Consider the following 20648-nt stretch of genomic DNA (forward strand, 5'->3'; position numbering starts at 1 on the left):
AAGAATTTAAGCTCTGTTTGCCCCCCAGTCCGGATTGTGTTGAGTTCAGCCAATCAGGACTAAGGTTTTATATATTTAGAAGAATTTGAGGTTTGCTTGCCCCCCAGTCCGGATTGTGTTGAGTTCGGCCAATCAGGACTAAGGTTAGATGTATTTAGAAGAATTTGAGTTTTGCTTGCCCCCAGTCTGGATTGTGTTAAGTTCAGCCAATTGGACTAAGTTTTGATGTCTTTAGAAGAATTTAAGTTCTGCTTGCCCCCAGTCCGGATTGTGTTAGGTTCACGGCTCCGGACTTGAAGTTGAAACGGTTTTGGGGCTTTTCCCCCTAATGATTTAAATTATTACAGTTGTCCTTTTTAAAAAGACGTGTTGTAATAATTAACAGTAGTAATTACCGTGTATAGATATATTGTTATGTATATATATCTCTGTGTGATAGATGGCCAGGATTTGGCCACGTGTCCCTGACTTTAGGAATTCACCTTGCCTATAAAAGCCCCCTCCTGTGTTGTTTTTGTTTTTTTCTCTACTTCTATTTTCCTCTCTTTTTCTCCTTCTTTCTGTATTTTTCTCGTCATTTGCCACAAGAGCTTTCGAGTTTTTGCGAACATTGTGTGGTCGTCCCCAATCACTCTGTAATCTATGTTCTTGTAAGCTTTGTCTTTCCTTCTTGTGCTTTTTTTTACATTTTTTCTTCAATCAATTATACCATGTTTCGTTTTTATTTTGGTTGTTTGATTGTGTGTATTGTGTTTATGTTTTTTGTTTTTCGGTTGAGGTTGCGTGTATGCATATATGTGTATGTTGTTTTTTGGTTATAATTTGGTGTTTGATTTTGGTTGTTGATGTTTCTGGAATTAGTTTTTTCGGTGGGTCCGGACTTGAATGCTTAGTCCGGACTTGTAGCTTTGTGTTTGGTTTTCTATTGTTATTGGCTGTTTGTAACTTGAGTCCGGACATAAGCTTTTGGTGCTTTTAGGGTTATAGTGACTGTGTAGTCCGGATTGTTGTTTGAGATTTTTCTGATTTTTAGGTTGAGGTTGTATTTTTTATCTCTAGGTCCGGGTCCCCAGACTGGGTGCTTATAACTTTAATAAAATTGAACATAGGTTAATCTGGACCATTGTAGGATGCAAGATAAATAAATTATAGGGATTTAGACTAACCGTTGTCATTTGTTCTAGGTATATGGTTCGGACTAAAGCTCGTGCCAAGGTATATATCTCCTGCTATTCGGGACCGTCAGATTCCGATTCTTCTACTGATTATGAGCGCATTGAAATGGGAAGAAGACGTCCACTTCGGATGCCAACGCTATTACAAAGTTGAAGATAGGAAAAATTTCTCCTAGGAAAGTGCCCTACACTCCGAAGGGTTTATGGGTTGATGTGTCGAACTACTTCATCACTAAGAGTGAGGAGATAGAGAATAGTTGGTACTATAGGAGTATCAGGTCCGGATACGCTAGGCAGCCAAACGTTGGTCCAGGGCCCTATGATCAAGCTGAATTTGATCGTAGGTTTGCTGGTAGCATAGTTGCTAAGGAACCGTACCAACTGAAAGAAGAATATGCTGCTTTGGATCATGCGGCCCAAAATTCCTCAATTCGGGCTGTCTTCCAGTTGGATCCCCGGATTGAGTGGAGATGGCCCGAGCCCGGAGAGAGGATCTATCATAGACTCCGGTGTGGCTGGAGCATCTACGGTCCAGGTGGAATCCGTACTGGCATCTTTTTCTGAAGCACATGTGTAAGTATGAGTACCAGCTCTCTCTGATGCAGATAACTCCCAACGGAATAAAGTGGATGAGCTGGTTCATTGCCAGTTGCAATTAATTCAAGGTTCAACTAACCTATTGGCTTTGGCACCATATTTTTAGCTTGGTCATGTCCAGCCAAGCCCCGTTATACGAGTTGAGGTTTCGGTATGCCGAGTGTGGATACGGTTCCTCCTTTAGGCCTGTTATCCAGCAGTCTTCGTTGAAGCATTGGAACCGAGAGTTGATTTTGTTGAGGGGGCTGACCTGCAGTATCTCCCTTACATAGCTGCTGATGGAATCCGGACTAGGTTCCCTCGGGCCGTTCTCCGGGGCGACGCTATCTGGATTGTCTTTTCTTTTTGTGAGTGTCTTGGGTTTCAGCTAACCCGGGATACTTTTATGATTCATAAAACCATGAACAGGATAGGATGTATGTGTTTACCTTACATTCTGGACTTTGTTTTATTTTGTCAATTTATGTATGTTTTTGCAAAGTACTTGTGTTGATTTGTGCTCATTTATATTTTGGCAGGTTTGCCTTTTTTACAATCCAGACATGTCTTCCTCTGCCTATAGTGATGCTTTGAAAGGTTTAGGGACTGCCTTCAAGCTGAAGAAGAAGAAGGCATCTGTTGCTAGGTCCTGATCCAATTCACCTCGAGAAGAAGGCTCTCAGAGTAATGTTGTATCGAGACCGGAGTCTGGTGAGCGGGAAAGGGTTCCGGAGAAGGAGGAGGAAGTTGAAACTGGTGATGAGTTTGAAAATCTGGAGGAAATTGAGTCATTGGGAGAGGTTCCTGAAGTGGATGTTGTTTGGAGGAGGAAGAGGCTTCGGAGTGTTGGGTCGAAGCCTCCCTGGAATGAGAAGTCTCCGGTTGTTGCTACTGCTGAGTCCAGGAGAGATAAGGGAAAGGGACCGGAGGAGGAGCCTCGGGAAAGGAGTAGTCCGGGGCTCGAAGAAAGGATTGCCCGTTTCATGGCTGGAATTCCATCTCAGGAGGAGTGGAAAAATATGAATGACTCCGGATTTTATATGACAATAAAAGAATGTACCCGGATGTGGGGCCAGGAATATTACCTTTTCGTATTTTTTCTATTTCTCTTTTTTCGCCTTAGATTTTTTCTAAGTTCCTTCTTTTGTTTTTCTGTAGCTTGGTGGTTATATGGCCGGAGCTGCTGCTATTGCTTATAATAATCTGAAGCATGCTTCGGAGACCATAGTTGACAAGAATATAGAACTTGCTGAGCTAAAGGATCAAATTTTTGTTAAGGACACTTCTTTGTCCGGGCTGAACAAATATCTTAGTGATGTGACAGTCCGGGCCAAGAATGCTGAGAAGGAGGCTACTGATCTGAAATCAGAATTGGCTGAGCTCCGGAAACAAATATCTGCCATGAGGCCCGAGGCGGAGATTATTGAAGCCTTTAAGAAATATGATGAATATTATAGGGCTATTACAAATGTTGGAGCTACGGAGATAGGGCGTTGCTAGATTATTGCTGAGAGGCATATAAAGACAGATCCCGAGGCCGATTTTGATAGCTTTTGCGGAGAGTTCATTAACGCAAAGCAGAACATTGAAGTCGGACTCGGGGAGCCGGAGCCTTCGACGGTCCTTGTCCTAGTTTCCTCCCTCTAGTTGCTCCGGACACGTAGATTCATATTAGAATTCTGAACTTGTTCTGGCTTTAAAACTATTGTTTATTCTGTAACTTTCATATTGGTTTTGTTCCGGGCCCGTTTGGTGCGGTTAACTATGGTATATTTGCTTTTGTTTGCTTTTATGTTTGCCTTGATAGATTATTTTTGTCTTATAAAAATAAATATAAGTAATAATGATTGCTTTAGTCCAGGCTCATAATTGGTCCGGACTGATAGATTATGTTTTACTTAGAAAATTAATTTTAAGTAAATGTGTTTGCTCCAGTCCAGACCCATTACTTGTCCGGACTAGTGGATTTTGTTTTACTTAGAAAATTAATTCTAAGTAAACGTGTTTGCTCTAGTCCAGACCCATTATTTGCCCCGACTAGTGGATGTTGTTTTTCTTTGGAAATTAGTTCTAAGTAAATATGTTTACTTTAGTCCAGACCCATTATTTGTCCGGACTAGTGGATGATGTTTTACTTAGAAAATTAATTCTAAGTAAATATGTTTGCTCTAGTCTCGGCCCATTACTTGTCCGGACTAGTGGATGATGTTTAACTTAAAAAATTAATTCTAAGTAAATATGTTTGCTCTAATCCTGACTCATTACTTGTCCGGGCTAGTGGATGCTATTTAACTTAGAAATTTAATTCTAAGTAAATACGTATGCTCTAGTACTGACCCATTATTGGTCCGGACTAGTGGATGCTTTTGTGGATAAGTCTATGAAAATGTAATATAGAGAAATGTTTTTCATTAATCTGAAACTTCATTCATACAAGATATAAACCGGTTGCTTGCCATATAGGCTACAAGATTTTGGTTTCTTTATTTTCTTCTTTCTATTGGTAGAACTTCCTTAGTCTGAGTCCATGCCAGGTATTGGGGACTTATGAGCCATCCATGTTCATCAATTTATAGGTCACTGGCCTCAGGACTTCTTTTACCTTATATGGCCCTTCCCATTTCGGCATTAACTTTCCAGTGTTTGTAGGATCTGATGTTGCTGTGTCTCAAAGAACCAGGTCTCCAACTTGGAAGTTTTGACTCTGGACTTCTTACTGAAATGTTCTTTTGTTTTCTCCTTATATCTCTCCATCTTTTCTACAGCTTGGTCCCTGACTTCATCAATTAGCTCTATGTTTTTTCTGAGTCCTTCTTCATTGGCTACTTCATCGAAGTTTATTGCTCTTTGAGAAGGAGATGCCACCTCAATAGGTAGCATTGCTTCTGTACCATAAGCTAGTTTGAAAGGAGTTTCTCCCGTGCTTGTCTGGGGGCTTGTCCTGTAGGACCCCAATACGCTTGGCAGTTCTTCTGGCCATTTTCTTTTGCTTTCTTTGAACCTTTTCTCAATGCCTCGGAGTAGGATTCTGTTTGTGACTTCCACTTGACCATTTCCTTGGGAATATGCTACCGATGACCTTTTGTGCTTGATCCCGCGCTCCTAGAGGTAGGACTCGAATTCTGATCTGATAAATTGTGGTCTATTATCTGATATTAGGACTCTTGGAATCCCGAACCTCATTAAAATATTGTCCATAAACTTTATGAAGTCCTGCTGGTTTATGGTCCTCATTGCCTTCACTTCAACCCATTTGGTCATGTAATCAATTGAAACTAATAATTACCTGAGGTCTCCTTTGGCCCGGGGAAAGGGTCCCATGATGTCAATACCCCAGACAGCAAAGGGGATTGGAGATAGGATTGATGGAGGTAGGACTGGGCTTATCCGGGATACATTGGTGAAGAGTTGACATTCCTTGCATTTTTTCACAAACTCAACTGCATCTTAGTGAATAGTTGTCCAGTATTAGCCTTGTCTTATGATCTTGTGAGCTAGGGCCTTTGTGGACATGTGATCTCCGCATATCCCTTCATGGACTTCCATTAAACAGTACTTAGCTTCTTCTAGTTCGATGCACTTTAGAATAGGAGATGAGAAGGTCCTGCGGTATAGTAGTCCTTCTTCAAGGAAGAACTTGGCTGCTTTAGCTTTTAGTCTTTGAGATTTTCCTTTGTCTTCCAGGAGTTTTCCTTTTTCTAAGTAGTTGATAAGAGGAGTCATCCAGTTCTGGTTGCTTTCGATCTCCAAGACTTCTTTGGAATCAATAGATGGTTTTGGGAGTTCTTCAAAGTAAACTGAGCAATCCAGATTTGATGAGTTCCGGACTAACTTGGATAGAATATCCGCTTCCTCATTTTCTTCTCGACATATCTGCAGGACTTGATGTTTCGGAATTGAACCTAGGTAGCTTTGAACAAGTGCTTGATACTTTTACAGAATAGGATCATTTGCTATGTATTCTCCATTTGTTTGTTTGACCACTATTTGGGAGTCGTTGTATATTTTCAAGTCCTGGACCTTCAGAGTCCTAGAGAGCTTTAGTCCTGCAATCAATGCTTCATACTCTGCCTGGTTGTTTGTTGTCGGGAAGCCGATTGATATAGCTCTCTGTATCGTGAATCCCTCAGGACTTGTTAGGATTAGTCCGGCTCCCGACCTTTCGCTTGTTGATGAGCCATCTACTTTCAAGGTCCAGGATCCTGGGTTTGCAGCTTGATCTATCTCTGGATCTATGTTTATTATTCCCGGTTCTTCTGGGAAGTTGTATTCAATTATGAAATCTGCAGTGCTTGAGCTTGGATGGTCATTCTAGGAACGAAGCAGAGATTGAACTGACTTAACTCCACCGCCCAATTGACTAGCCTTCCCGAGACATCCGGCTTGTGAATTATCTTCCTTAGAGGCTGATTTATGACCACTTTGATTTCTCTTCCTTGGAAGTAGTGTCTGGGTTTTCTTGATGTTGTGACCAAAGCGAAGGCAAACTTTTCTAGCCTTGGGTACCTGGTCTCTACATCTTTAAGTACTTGGCTTATATAGTAAACTGGTTGCTTCTTCCATTTTCTTCCCAGATTAAGGCAGCCTCGACTGCTAGTGCACCCGCTGATAAGTATAGGTAGAGAGGCTCTCCTGGTTGGACCTTAATTAGGACTGGTGGCTTTGAGAGGTAGGACTTGATTTCTTCAAATGCTTTATGGAACTCCGGATTCCAATTGACTTCCTTCTTGTTATTTACTCCTTTGAGTAGATCAAAGAATGGTAAGCATCATTCTGCTAGTTTGGAAATAAATCTTTTAAGTGCTGCTAGTGATCCCGCTAGCTTCTGCACATCTTTCTGAGTCATGGGAGCCTTCATTTCCTGGATTGCTTTTATTTTCTTCGGATTAGCTTCTATTCCTCGGTTGCTAATCATGAACCCCAAGAACTTTCCTGCTCCAACTCCGAAGGTGCATTTCTCTGGATTCAGTTTGAGTTCATTCTTTTTCAGGTTGTCAAAATATTCTCTCAGATATTTTATGTGTCCTGGGATGGTTGTGGACTTAGAAATCATATCGTCAATGTAGGACTCCAAGTTTCTCACGATCTGGGACTTGAATATCTTGTTCATGGCTCTTTGGTAAGTGGATCCTGCGTTTGTCAGTCCAAATGGCAACATCACATAAGCGTAGACTGCTCTGTGAGTTATGAATGTTGTCTTAGGTACATCTTTCGGGTTCATCTTGATCTGGTTATACCCGGAGAAAGTGTCCATGAAACTTAGCATGATGTGTCCAGATGTGGCATCTATCATCTGATCGATATTAGGGAGAGGGTATGGGTCCTTCAAGCATGCATCATTCAAATCAGTGTAGTCCACACACATTCTCCATTTTCTGTTTGACTTCTTCACCATGACAACATTTGCTAACCACTCTGGATACTTGATTTCCTTGATAATACCTGCTTTGAGCAACTTCTCCACCTCTTCATCTATTGTTTTTTGCCTTTCTGGGGCAAAGTTTCTTCTTTTTTGCTTGACCGGCTTTCTGTTGGGATTGACATCCAAACTATGCATTGTTATGGACTGATGCAGTCCGGGCATGTCTCTTGGACTCCAGGAAAAGATTTCTTTGTACTCCCGAAGCAAGAACACCAGTTCTTCTCTAAAGGACTCTTCAAGTCCTGACCCAACTCTCACCTTTCTGTTAGGACTGTTTTCCTCAATCTGAACTTCCTCTATTTCGACTGCGGCCTCAATTTTTGCTTGATCTTTTGTTGAGACCATTTGATGAACTCGGGCTTCGGAGTTCTTCTTTAAATATGAGCTAACTTTTTTCTGATCCTTTATCTTTGGTTGCTTGCATGGTAGGACTGGCTTGGTCTAGGACCGGATTGGCCTTGTCGATTACCATGACTTGGTTGCTTATCAGTTCTTCCGATTTAGCTTGGTTGCTTCTAGATCCGGATTTGATTCAATAGGTTGGACTTCTTTTATTGTTTCTTCCCTTGGGCGGGGGCAGTGCTTCTTGATGTTTTGCTATCTGCGAAGGACTGTGGCCTTCCTTTTGTTATCCTGGTGGGTTTCTACCATGACTAAGCCCTGACTGTAGCATGTCTCGGCAACTCCATAATCTCCTTTAATTTCTCCGACTCAGGTCGGTGTTGGGAACTTGATTTTGAGATGGGAGATTGAAGTTATTGCTTGCATCATAGTTAAAGCTGACCTGCCAATGATTTCGTTGTACGATGAAGGAGTGTTGATGACATAGAACTTGATTACATGAGTTACTTGGTTGGGAGCAGTTCCAAAAATGGCAGGTAGGTATAAGGTCCCGTTGATCGGGACTAGATTATGTCTGAACCCATAGAGTAGGTCTTCCTGGCAATCATTTGAGTGAACGCTCCCTAACTGCATTTGATCCACTGTATGCTTAAAGAGAATATTTATCGAGGAACCTTTGTCTATCAACATTCTTCTTACTTTATTATCAAAGATGTCCAAGGTGACAACTAAAGCCGTATTGTGGTGGGGATTGACTCCTTCATAGTCCTTACTGCTGAAGGATATTACCATATCTTGGAGTGATTGGATTGAGAGCACTTCATCGCTGAAGTCTGGGCTTCGTGGTGGGGAGTGGGAGCCTCCTACGCCCATATTAACTATATTTTTTCCTTTCTTCTGCCCCTCTCCTCTGTTGTTGCTGTCCCGGACCAAGTACTTGTTCAGGTTTCCTTTCTTTACTCTCTCCTCGATGAAGTACTTGAGTGATAAACAGTTCTCAGTCTTGTGGCCATGTGTCTCAAGATAATCGCACTGCCTATTATAAGGTCTGATTTCTAGAGGAGTTTGCATTGGCTTCGGAGGATAATAAAATGATTTGTCTTTTATCTCCTTCAAGATTTCCTCTCGAAACATGTTGAGAGGTCCAGTCCGGCTCCTGCTTTGGCTCCCGGGACTGCTGCATTGGTCCTGGATCGCTTTTGGACTCTGACTTAGGACCAAACCTCTGGAAAATTGGAGTAGCTTGTCTTTCTTGGTTCTACTGGCTTTGCTTGAATTTTTTATCCTGATGTTAACCGCTGCCTGGGGATAGACTCCAAGGAGTGACTGAAAGGAGTTAACGTTTCCCCAATTTCCATTCCCGAGTCCCTGTCCATTTTCCTTTATAATTCATACATCATATCATTTATATCTTTCTACTTCTCCTCACCTTCGTCATCAGAAATGAGCTCCGGAGTAGAATCCCTCTGGGTCCTCTTAATCCTACATTTGGCCAGTAGTTTCTCCTCTTATAACTGCATTTTTATTTGAATCTTTAGTTCGAGCTTTGCTTCTTCCTCTTTTCTGATTTGCTCGTGCATCTCTTCTAACCTTTTTTGCTTGGTTGCTTTTGTTTCTTTATTATTGCCCGGATCTTTTTTGTTCTTCTTCTTAGCTCCAATTCGGTCAAAGACATATCTCTTAGATTGTTGGGAGTCCCCGGACTCCTCCAATTCTTCCTTAAGTTCGGCTTCTTCCTGGATCCAGGCTTGCTCCTGTCTGAAGAGCCGGAATGCTTCTGCTAGCTCATCACTTGTGAGATTGGCCATATGCTCCTCAGCCACTGGGACATTGGTGTACTTATATTGGTTCAGCTCAATAAGGCTCCTGATGTCCCCGGGTGTTGACAACCCTCTCCATAACTGGAGTGTGTTGCAATGGTTGCTCCTGGAATGTTTCTTGGTCGGCTCCCGGGTCATGAGCCTGGGAGTGGTCCGGCTCCTGGACATGAGTGCTAGCAGAGGGTCTTCGAGAAGTATGTTTTCCTGCTCTTGCCATTGTCTCAAAAATACCAACAATAACTAACAAAAAATTTCGACTAATAATATTGATCTAAGGTTGCTTTTTGAAAATTGCAAAAACTATCCAAGACAATAACAAATAGCTTTCTGGGACTAGTTCAAACAATCTTCTGTGACTGGTTAATAATATGGTAGAAAGAGTGCAGCTGGGTTTTAGGACACAAAGACAATCTGCAAACTAAAGCAAATTTGGGGTTCTAAAACAATCGAAACTATCAATAGCACACACAAACGTGGCTTAAATCCACGAAACTGGACTCACACAAACATGGCCTAAAATAACGAGCACACACAAACGTGGCTTAAATAAACAACATTCATATTTATGAGAGAGTTTGGTTCCTTGGGTTTTTATAAGTTAAAGTAATGGACTCTTTCAAGAGTTTGTTGATGAAGGCGAATCCAGGGGCACCGAGACCTAAGGAGGTTCGACCCTCCTTCTAGCACCAAATGATAACTACTGGCAGCGGGGTTGCTCCTTCGACGTCGTGCCTGGATCCTTCGCCGCTGTGGAGGTGTAGTTGTCGTGGGGCTCCCACAAAATAATACCGGAAGGGGAGTTTGGGTCCCGCGGCACCTCTGGTGTGAGAGTAAGAACTCGCTTTTGGGAAAGATGAAGATAGATATGAATGCAAGGTGGTTGTGTGTGTATATGAGTGTAAGAGAGTGATTTACCCCAAAACCTTACCTTTTTTGGCTATTTATAGCCCAAGTATAGGGTTTTGGGGTTGGTACCTTTAAATCGTGGTCGTTGGTTCTAGGAGCGGAGGACACCTATACCGGGTGGATGCTTTACACGTGCCAGGATTGGAGTGGTTAAGGAATGTTCTAAGGATCTCCTTCATTTTGGCATGAACCTCACGTGCTGGGACTTCCCAAGGTTGGGCGTGCGGGACTAGACTAGTCTGGACTAGTAGCGTACGGAGCTGGATGGAGTTAGGAGTCTGGACCTTGCCGTTCTAGGAGCTATCTATACTATCACTACTGTCTGTTGTTCCCATTAAAACCTTTTCTTTTTGTTTAAACCATTTCCTTGATATGATTTTGTTCTAATCTCTTGTCTGAATCAAGTAATTAATGATTACTTGGACCTCATTTCCAACCAAAATGAGACATATATCTTCTAGAATATGTTATTTGTGTATTTTATGTTCCCCTGTTACATCCATATTGGTCAATTTTGGTGATAAGATCTTGTTTAGGTAAGATAGATTGTACTAGAGATGAGGCAGATCGAGCAAAACTAATTGCATTAAAGACGCAGACTCTTTATCCTCGTCCTGAGGGTCTTTCCTAATTGTTGGCGATACTTGATGTCTGTATTGCAGGGAAAATTTTAAATAGAGGAGAGATTGATATGGTGTGTTAGGTAAAAGCTATTCATCTGAGGACGGTGGAACAATAAAAAACAGTTCAGGAAGTTGGCTCATCGCCATGATAAAAGCAAGTATGTTGGTGTGGATGGTGCATTTAAGCTTGTCTGAGAAGCCTGGTGTTTGTAATCTGATGAGGCAAAAAAGTTAGTTTATAACCAGAGGAGTTCAAATGTGTGCCAACAGGGAGTGTCCTCTCAATCAGGTAGGCCGGCAACCAGCAAGAATAAGCTCAGTTAAAGTATTAAATATTTCCATACTCCAACATGTCCATTCTCACGGACAAAAGCTCGATTAAAAGACTCTCCGTCATCAGATTGTTTAAAACACAAGATTGAGCACAAATCATAGATCAAACTATCCATACTCCAAAGACATGTTCGTTCTCACAAATAAATGCTCGATTAACCGAGTGTCCAGGGCACTATGTTGTCATCATTTGCTCCCCTTCCAAGATCTGAAATTACCAATGAGGAGTTACCTAGGGGAAAAATTGAACCTCTTATTGCCAGGTCTAATTTGAGATGTGAAGATCATGAAAACAGACTCCTGGTCTATAAACATATTCCTAGTTTAAACCAAAAACTGCCTAATCTTACTAATAACATCAATGCAAATTATTAATTAGAGGGAAGGAACGATCGCACATTTTCAGGAAATAATCTATCCAATTTAGGCCTATATTTGGGATGTATCATAATAGTAGGTTTTTGTGTAGGTTATATGTTTTGATTTTATTTGAGTAATTCCTATCTATGATTTTACTTCTGACATTTCAAAAGTGTCGTTTTTGATAGATTTATGAAAAAAACCTAAGCAAGTCCCATACTTGCAGAGTAAACTGTTATCAACAATCTAGGTGTATGCATGCAAAACAGATAATCAAATAATAGAAACGGAACGGAGACAGGAAGCGTATTGCGAAGGATATAAAAACCTGAGTCCAGTGCGGAACTGTCTCCTTAAAGCTTATTAGCCCTCACCGTATTGTGCGAGCAAAAAACCTCCCAGGATAAAACGGATTGCAGTGGCGACGCCGAAGGTCGGCACTCTCAGCGAGCTTGAAAGCGAGCAAGAAACTATCGTGGGTTAGAGGATAGGTGTTTAGGAACGGTTGTGTATTTGTGTGTTTAACCCTAACACCCTAGAGGTGTTTATATATGGATGAAAAACTTGTACGCTACACAATTACCATAATTAATTAAAACGCGTTAATTAATTAGGTTGTGTTCAATTAATTATAATTAATTAATTAATTCGACCGACACAAAGATAAAAATGTAGGTCAATTTATTTGAGCCCAGGTCCAGCGGAAAATTAAAATTAAAAAAACTAGTCCGGCGTTATTTCTGCCCAATTTTCTGCTATATTCGTGTCCGCACGTCACACACGCGGGCAAGCTCGAATGTTTCGCAAGCCTCGAATTGCCACTCGAAAGCCCACAATTTGCACCCCGCGTAGGTTATGTAGCAACACATAAACAACATAAGTGAACACTACATATGTGTGGTGCTATATAAAACTAAGGAAAATTCTTTTCTTTTTCAATGTGGCACTTAAGGTTTTATAACTCATTTTTCAATCTTAAAGGAGCATCTTTGGATAATCATATCTCACACATCCCTTAATCATTTTGAGTGATTCAAAGTGTCTCGGAAAAATCTCGTAGGAGAGCACATTTTAAGCGTCACTCGTTGTACACACGCAACAATCAACCATTCAAACGCGGCTCAAAATGACTCGACAATGTGGGGTGTAATTTCCACATTTTCTAACATAAACATCTGGTCAAGACTGAGCAGTTCAACAAAAAATGAACACAAAGAAAAGCACAACCATACACAAGTTTCTAATTCACAAAATTAACAGATTTTTTTTACTTTACTACTGGCAACCTACCATAATTCTTTTACTTTACTGCTGGCAGCCTACCAATGTACTGCTACAGTTCACAACTAGAATATATGGCTAACGGTTTACAAAGATGAGCAAAATGTGTACAATACGGGTAAAAGCAAGTGTCTGCTAATTCATGACCAAAACCTACCTATTTGCATCTGAAGGACATCGTTATTTCCCAACATTCAATAAGGGCACTCAATGTTACTGATGTAAAATAATCTACCAGATGACCTGACTTTACTTCATAGAAATCTGAATAGAGCTAAATACAAACAGAAATTGAAGATGGGTGTAATACTTTTTAGATTAAACTATGTGTTAAACGACCTGAAAATAAAACGGCTATTGTAGTTGGTAGTTCGGAGGTTTGTTCGGGCTAGGTTTCAATATTTTATTGAATTTTACGCTTGTTCGTCAAATTTTTTTTGCATATAAGTACCTTATAAAAGTTAGTTTTAGCCTTCATTAAAATCAAAATTCTCAAAAATATATTAGCTATAAAAAAAATCTCGTTTAGCCCTCACATCTATCATATCTTGGTTCTGCAATTGTATATATAAACATCATTCTTGGTGCTTAGATTACCTGCTTGGTTGAACCAGTAGAATAGAACAATATATTCAGAACTAAAATCTTGATAGTAAACAAAAATTTTAAGAGAGCAAGTAATCGGAGAGCTCAAGCTGCACTTTATAAGAATAAATGAAATATTAGCTGTTATCGAAGATATGCTACCTATAGTCATTAGTTGTGTTTTACTACTGGCCATTGTTCCCATTAAAACCTTTTCTTTTTGTTTAAAGCATTTCCTTGATGATATGATTTTGTTCTAGTCTCTTGTCTGAATCAGGTAATTAATGATTATTTGGACCTCATTTCCAACCAAAATGAGACATATATCTTCTAGAATATGTTATTTGCGTATTTTATGTTCCCTGTTACAGCCCTCTTGGTCAATTTTGGTGATAAGATCTTGTTTAGGTAAGATAGATTGTAATAGAGATTAGGTAGATCGAGCAAAAATAATTGCATTAAAGACGCAGACTTTTTATCCTCCTCCTGAGGGTCTTTCCCAATTGTTGACAATACTTGATTTCTGTATTGCATCAGAAATTTTCATTAGAGGAAAAATGGATTGATATGGTGTTTTAGGTGAAAGCTATTCATCTGAGGACGGTGGAACAATAAAGAAACAGTTCAGGAAGTTGGCTCGTCGCCATGATAAAAGCAAGTATGTTGGTGTGGATGGTGCATTTAAGCTTGTCTGAGAAGCCTGGTGTTTGTTATCTGATGAGGCAAAAAGGTTAGTTTATAACCAGAGGACTTCAACTGTGTGCCAACAGGGAGTGCCGTCTCAATCAGGTAGGCGAGCAACCAGCAAGAATAAGCTCAGTTAAAATATTAAATATTCTCATACTCCAACATGTCCATTCTCACAAACAAAAGCTCCATTAAAAGACTCTCCATCATCAGATTGTTTAAAACACAAGATTGAGCACAAATCCTAGATCAAACTATCCATACTCCAAAGACATGTCTGTTCTCACAAATAAATGCTCGAGTAACGGAGTGTCCAGGGCACTATGTTGTCACCATTTGCTCCACTTCCAAGATCTGAAATTACCAATGAGGAGTTACCTAGGGGGAAAATTGAATATCTTATTTCCAGGTCTAATTTGAGATGTGAAGATCATGAAAACATACTCCTAGTCTATAAACATATTCCTAGTTTAAACCAGAACTGCCTAATCTTACAAATAACATCAATGCACATTATTTATTATAGGGAAGGAACGATCACACCTTTTCAGGAAATAATCTATCATATTTAGGCCTATATTTGGGATGTATTGTAAAAGTAGGTTTTTTTTTAGGTTATATGTTTTGATTTTATTTTAGTAATTTTTATCTATGATTTTACTTCATACATTTCCAAAGTGTTAGTTTTGATATATTTATGAAAAAACCCTAAGCAAGTCCCATACTTGCAGAGTAAATATCTGGTCAAGACTGAAACAGAAAATGAACATAAAGAAAAGCACTACCATACATAAGTTTCTAATTCGCAAAGTTAAGTTAACTGATTTTTTTTTACTTTACTACTGGCAACCTACCAGAATTCTTTTACTTTACTGTTGGCAACCTACCAATTCTTGTGGATCGCTCCACAAAGAATAAGAATGAAAACAAGAATAAAAGGATATTTCAAAAAAATACAATCAATCCAGAAACGTGAACTTTGAATCTCAAATTTTTTTTATATCAATCCAGAAACTAAATTTGAATCTAACTTTCAAAATAATCCAGTAATCGAAGTTTAGAGAAAAGAAAAATTACTCATAGTTATCTCAAAACAAAAATTTTATATCATCATTGTATGTCTTAATAGATTACATGAGAGGAGTATTTATAAGCTTAAACAATAACACATACCCAACAGGAATCTTCTAGAGTTTCTTTTGCAAGATCAAGCTTGTTAAAGGAAGACTTCAGTTTCTCATCTTGCTCCTCTTGTTGATAAGATTCAAATTCCAAAGTAAGATTGCATACATCATTAAACAATATATATGGACTTGATTTAACCTTTCAATAAATAGGCAAATTCAATCCACGAATAAATCTTCCAATTTTCATTGTTTTTGTCTCCTCCAAGTCACAAATAAGGCGCAATCTATCAAATTCAGAAATAAACTCAGAAACACTCATAGTACCTTTCAAGAGGGATGTCATCTTCATTATACATTCTAATTTATAATCCAAAGAAATACATTGTGTACGAAGTTTCTTCTTCAATGATGTCCAAGTCATAATCTTTTCTTTTCCAGATCTAACTCTTTTTGCGTTTAGATTATCAAACCACAAATCTGCTTTCTTTGTAAGTTTAAGCGCTTCCATCTTGAATAATTTCGTTTCAGTCCAACCTGTATAAGCAGAAAACTTATCGACTTGTGTAACCCATTTAACAATATCTTCTGTGCTACCAGACCTGTAAAATAATCAAGTTCTATGCCAGAATCAAAGACTTAATCACTATCTTTCACCTCAAGTAAAATTTTACCCAATACATCAAATTGTGATCCCATTAAATTAGCAAACTTTTGAGGATGTTTATCAATCTCATCCAACTTTTCAAGTAATTTTCTGAGCAATTCATCCGTAGTCATAAGAAAAATTAGAAAAAAATAATCTGATGAACAGTACTTGTGAACAGTGCCGATAAACAGTAACTCGTGAACAATACTCGTGAACAGTCAAAAATTTAGCCAATATCTGAATTCATCCCGGGAACAAATTTAAAAACCAAATCCAAATAGAAAAAGGACAAAAATCAAATTCAAATAAGGAAATAAAATTCTAAGTCCTTAAAACAAGAAAAACTCTTTCAAGTGAAAGGTAAAACTTTGTAATCAAAATTCTAATTAATAATTATATAATAATCAGCTACTTGTCCAACTTCATCCATCACTCCTTTATTTCTCGTTGTCGAAGTAAGCTTCATAACTTATGTTTGTGTCCTCTCCAACACATAGCCAAATCCCAATTAAAATATTAATTCTTTGATCCTCATCATCACCAATGTACCGCTACAGTTCACAACTAAAATATATGACTAACAATTTACAAAGATGAGCAAAATGTGTACAATACGGGTAAAAGCAAGTGTCTGCTAATTCACGACCAAAACCTACCTATTTGCATCTGAAGGACCTCGTTATTTCCCAACATTCAATAAGGGCACTCAATGTTACTGATGTAAAATAATCCACCAGATGACCTGACTTTACTTCATAGAAATCTGAATAGAGCTAAATACAAACAGAAATTGAAGATGGGTGCGGATCTCAATTTAGATCACAGTGTGTCAGAACTCTACAGAAGTTAATGCATCTCCACACATCGGTTATGTCTCTTCTACTTCGAACCACATGAACTGTCCATTAATCCGGTGTTGCCAGAGTTTGGGGAATTTTCATCCCTCCAGATACTACAATTCCTGCAAGATCAAAAGAATTATATAACATGTTGATAAATCTACAAAATCATCATTTGTTTTCTTTTCTCCTTTTCACCCTCTCTCAGTTTACCTATTTATTCTCTGATAAATTAATGAGCACGTGCCAAAGACGAATTTTAAAGGTTTTATATTACTTCGCCACCTTGGGATATTACTAATTTAATTGTAGTAAAATGATAAAACAGAAGAAATTTTCTATAACCATGAGAAATACACACATTTAACAGTGGCAAAGTATCTTATGAGAAGATGTGAGTGCTAATTAGAAAACAAAACCTTAGCAAGGATTGGTGTAGTCATGTACAACTCCTATACTAATACAGGGATCATATGACAAGTAAAAGATAGACATTCAGCTCTCCCACTGTCGCTTTGTACTTGTTCAGCAGTAATTAGCTTAAATTTTCTCAAAATTTCCATCTTCCTCTTAGTAGAACTCATATCCATAGTTGAACACTCAGTTATAAGTTAATATAATTAAAAATCATGCATCATAGTGGAAACTGGGGGAAATGGCTACCGACAACTGACAAGTAATTACAATAGGAAAAGAGGATCATCTTTTCCGCTCTTTTTCTTCCTCAAAATACATTAACACTTAAAGTACATTACAAAGCCAACACTATCTACCCAGTCATCTGTTAGAGGTTTTTCTTTTTGCAGGATATAATTAGCAAAGAAAGCGGATTACACATAGCAGACCAAAAGCATACAGAATACTGATGAATGAAGATCTATTTACTGCTGCAAAATAAATTTTCAAACAGAGAAGAGAAGTCACTTGAATTAAGCAGAGGAATAACGTACTATCAGTGTATTTGTTTTTGTGGTTGAGAAAAGTAACTTCGTTATATTTTGTGATGGACACTACAGTTTTTTTTGCTAAATGATGGATCATGGACACCATAGTTTGTATATTACTGATTACTGGTAATAATTTATGCAAGTAATGCGCACTAGAGCTTTTCTGATCTGTAATGAATGAGATGTTGCAAAGGGTTCATGTATATAGAATGATATTAATGGTTTAGGCTTCATGCTTTTCGGATATTCTTTCTTATTACCCTTATTTTATCTCTTTAAGTATCAAGTTTCCATTATATCATCCAATTTGTTTTTGATAAATTTTATCCTGATTTAAAACATTTTATGTTACTGAATATAGTTTGAGAAATCGTATGTGATTTTTAAATGTATAATAGCGAAGAGTATATTACGTATGTGCCATGTCGATTATCACGGAAAAATCTTGTAACTTATGTCGATTATCATGGAAAAATCTTGTAACTTTATCATTAGGTGTCTGTGTCCGAACCACTAGTTGAAAAGTCTCCAAAGAAGACTCTATCAAAATCTGATGACAAGGGAAGACCACCGAAGTCGTTAAGGTGGAGCCACTAAATCTTGTAGCAGAAGAACTTCGACAGCAAAGGTCACTGCTGAATATTTGAGATTGTCAGATAAGTTCATGCTTTTAGTTGATAAATTTCCATTTATAATCCTTAGATGTGAGGAATCACTCACTGCATCACTGAATCTTAAAAAGTTCTTAAAGTTCTTGGATTGTTGATTAATATGGAAATGAGAATTATTTGAAATCTCATGGGCTATATAAGGTTGAGTAATCTGTTATATGGGAATGAGGTCTGCATTCCTACACATTAATTACTTAGCAAGCACAAACACATAGAAAAGATTCCAATTTCCGTGAACCAAGCACCCCGTCGTTGAATTTATCATTGAATGATTACTACCCCTCTCCCTCATCTTGGTCTATATTTTGAAGCTGAGACACTTGTGTATTGCAGCAGAAATTTGAATTAGAGGAGAAATGGATTGAAACGGAGTGTTACGTGAAAGCTATTCATCTGACTATGGAGGGCCGACAGGGAGGGCCGTCTCAACCAGGCAGGCCAGCAACCAGCAATTCTAATCTCCGCTAAAATTTTAAATAGGAACTTGATATAACTATGTCTCGGTCGTGTAAACATTAGCCAAAGCTAGATGATGAACGCAATTGGAATGATTTGACCACATGAATGAGCTGTTTATCTAGAAAAAACTCGAATCAGGAAAAGTAAAGAAATTGCCCCTCAAAGTTCTCAATGGCTCTGATGAGAGAAGAACGGAAGGGAAAGAAGTCAAAACAAAAAATGGAGCTCAGAGACATAACATCAAGCAGCAGGGAAATATGTCATAGTCTAAACTTGGTGAATCCTGATGAGGCAGAAACTCATCTTAAAGACGAGATGTGAATGTATTACAAGCTGGCAATATATTGAAAAAAATTGATTTGTGTATATATTAGTGTTTCTAAACATCCAAACTACTATTAATAACAAACATAATTCAAAAACTTAAAAACCAATAATGTGAACTGTACTAAAAGAAAAAAATATAGTTGCACCAAACCCATTAAATTCAACCATTTATTACATATTCTTGATCCGACTAGAAAGCACCTTGCTATAATGCAAGCTAATCAGAAAATTTTAACCGTTTCACCATTATAATAGAAAAATACTAAAACTTAGATACGGAATATATATTTATGATGATTCTAAATCAAAATAATCCTTAAACTTTACTATTTTTTCTTCTAATCCAACGCTTTCCGTTTTCCATTAAGCTTCTCCTTTGCCTCGTCCACCATAGGCTCGTCCTTCATAATCTGGAACCCACGACACTCAGGGGTGCAAAACGCACGATCACTGCATTGCATTAAATAAATTATAACCACAACCAAACGTAAATATCAAAAGAAACTAAACTAGATAAACTAACAAAACAAAAAAACGATAACAGTTCACCAATGACAAACTTATAGAGTTTAATAAATTATTAAAAATTATATTGAAACAAATAGCATGCCATCACTATAACTAAAATAAACCTTTAGGATTGATTGGCTCCAAATTAAGTAATTACTAACCAAAAAACGGCAAAATAGGATTTTAATAACCAAAATCAAACATATAAATATTACATGACATTCAATTCATCATCATAACTGACAATATCAAGTAAAAAGTAATAAACTAGTACGATTTCAATAATTGACATTAAACAAATAAAAAATTAAACAATATTTGAATCATTTTCGTAATAATTACTAACCAAAGAACGACAAATTATTTCAGTAACCGTCATCAAACGGAATCCAAAATGAAACAACATATATAAATCATGATTATAACTATACACCGTTCAACAAATACTCACATTTTAGATACATTAAATCAATCACAAATTATATTTTAATCAAACACAATAGCAACTTTCAGTTACGAATATAAAATATAGGATCAGAAAAAAAAAATAGCATTTTACCTATACATAAACACAGGCATTTTAAACAAAAGTTTTTTTTTGCAATAAAAGCATTCCTCGAGAAATGCTCCCATTCTATCACTTTCACAATTAACCAGAGGCTCCACACAAAAGACAACACCTCCATTTGCTGGCGAGATGACGTAGTTAGTAACATTGGTGTCCACCAAAGTTGAAGTTGAGCCAATGCGTGTTCGCTTCGCCATATCTGCAAAGTGAAACTAGAATTTTAATTTTGGGTTTTTGATTTTAAAATCAAGGTGTCTCCTAATAATTATTCAAATTTATAAGTTGGTCCCGTTATTTATCATATCCTCGTATCTATTATAATATATATATATAAGATGCCCCTATTATTTATTATCCTTGTATCTATGGGCCTTGCTATTTATTATTCTCATATCTACTTTACACATTTTACAGTTGTGACAATAGTAAGATTTTATTGCTGGT

The 20648-nt window shown here is 38.0% G+C and overlaps 1 protein-coding gene across 1 annotated transcript; it reads right to left on the reverse strand.

Annotated features, from left to right (window-relative positions):
• Positions 1-7884: 7884 nt before the first annotated feature.
• LOC141691682 (uncharacterized) lies at positions 7885-8649 on the reverse strand. Its single transcript, XM_074496446.1, has one exon. The coding sequence runs from the start codon at positions 8647-8649 to the stop codon at positions 7885-7887; it is 765 nt and encodes a 254-aa protein (XP_074352547.1).
• Between the last annotated feature and the right edge of the window lie 11999 nt (positions 8650-20648).

Source organism: Apium graveolens, chromosome 10, assembly GCF_009905375.1.
Source record: "Apium graveolens cultivar Ventura chromosome 10, ASM990537v1, whole genome shotgun sequence".
Taxonomy (NCBI): Eukaryota; Viridiplantae; Streptophyta; class Magnoliopsida; order Apiales; family Apiaceae; genus Apium; species Apium graveolens.

Bases quoted from the DNA above. Each gene is read 5' to 3' on its own strand.
- LOC141691682 (XM_074496446.1), bottom strand. From the start codon at position 8,649: ATGTTTCGAGAGGAAATCTTGAAGGAGATAAAAGACAAATCATTTTAT.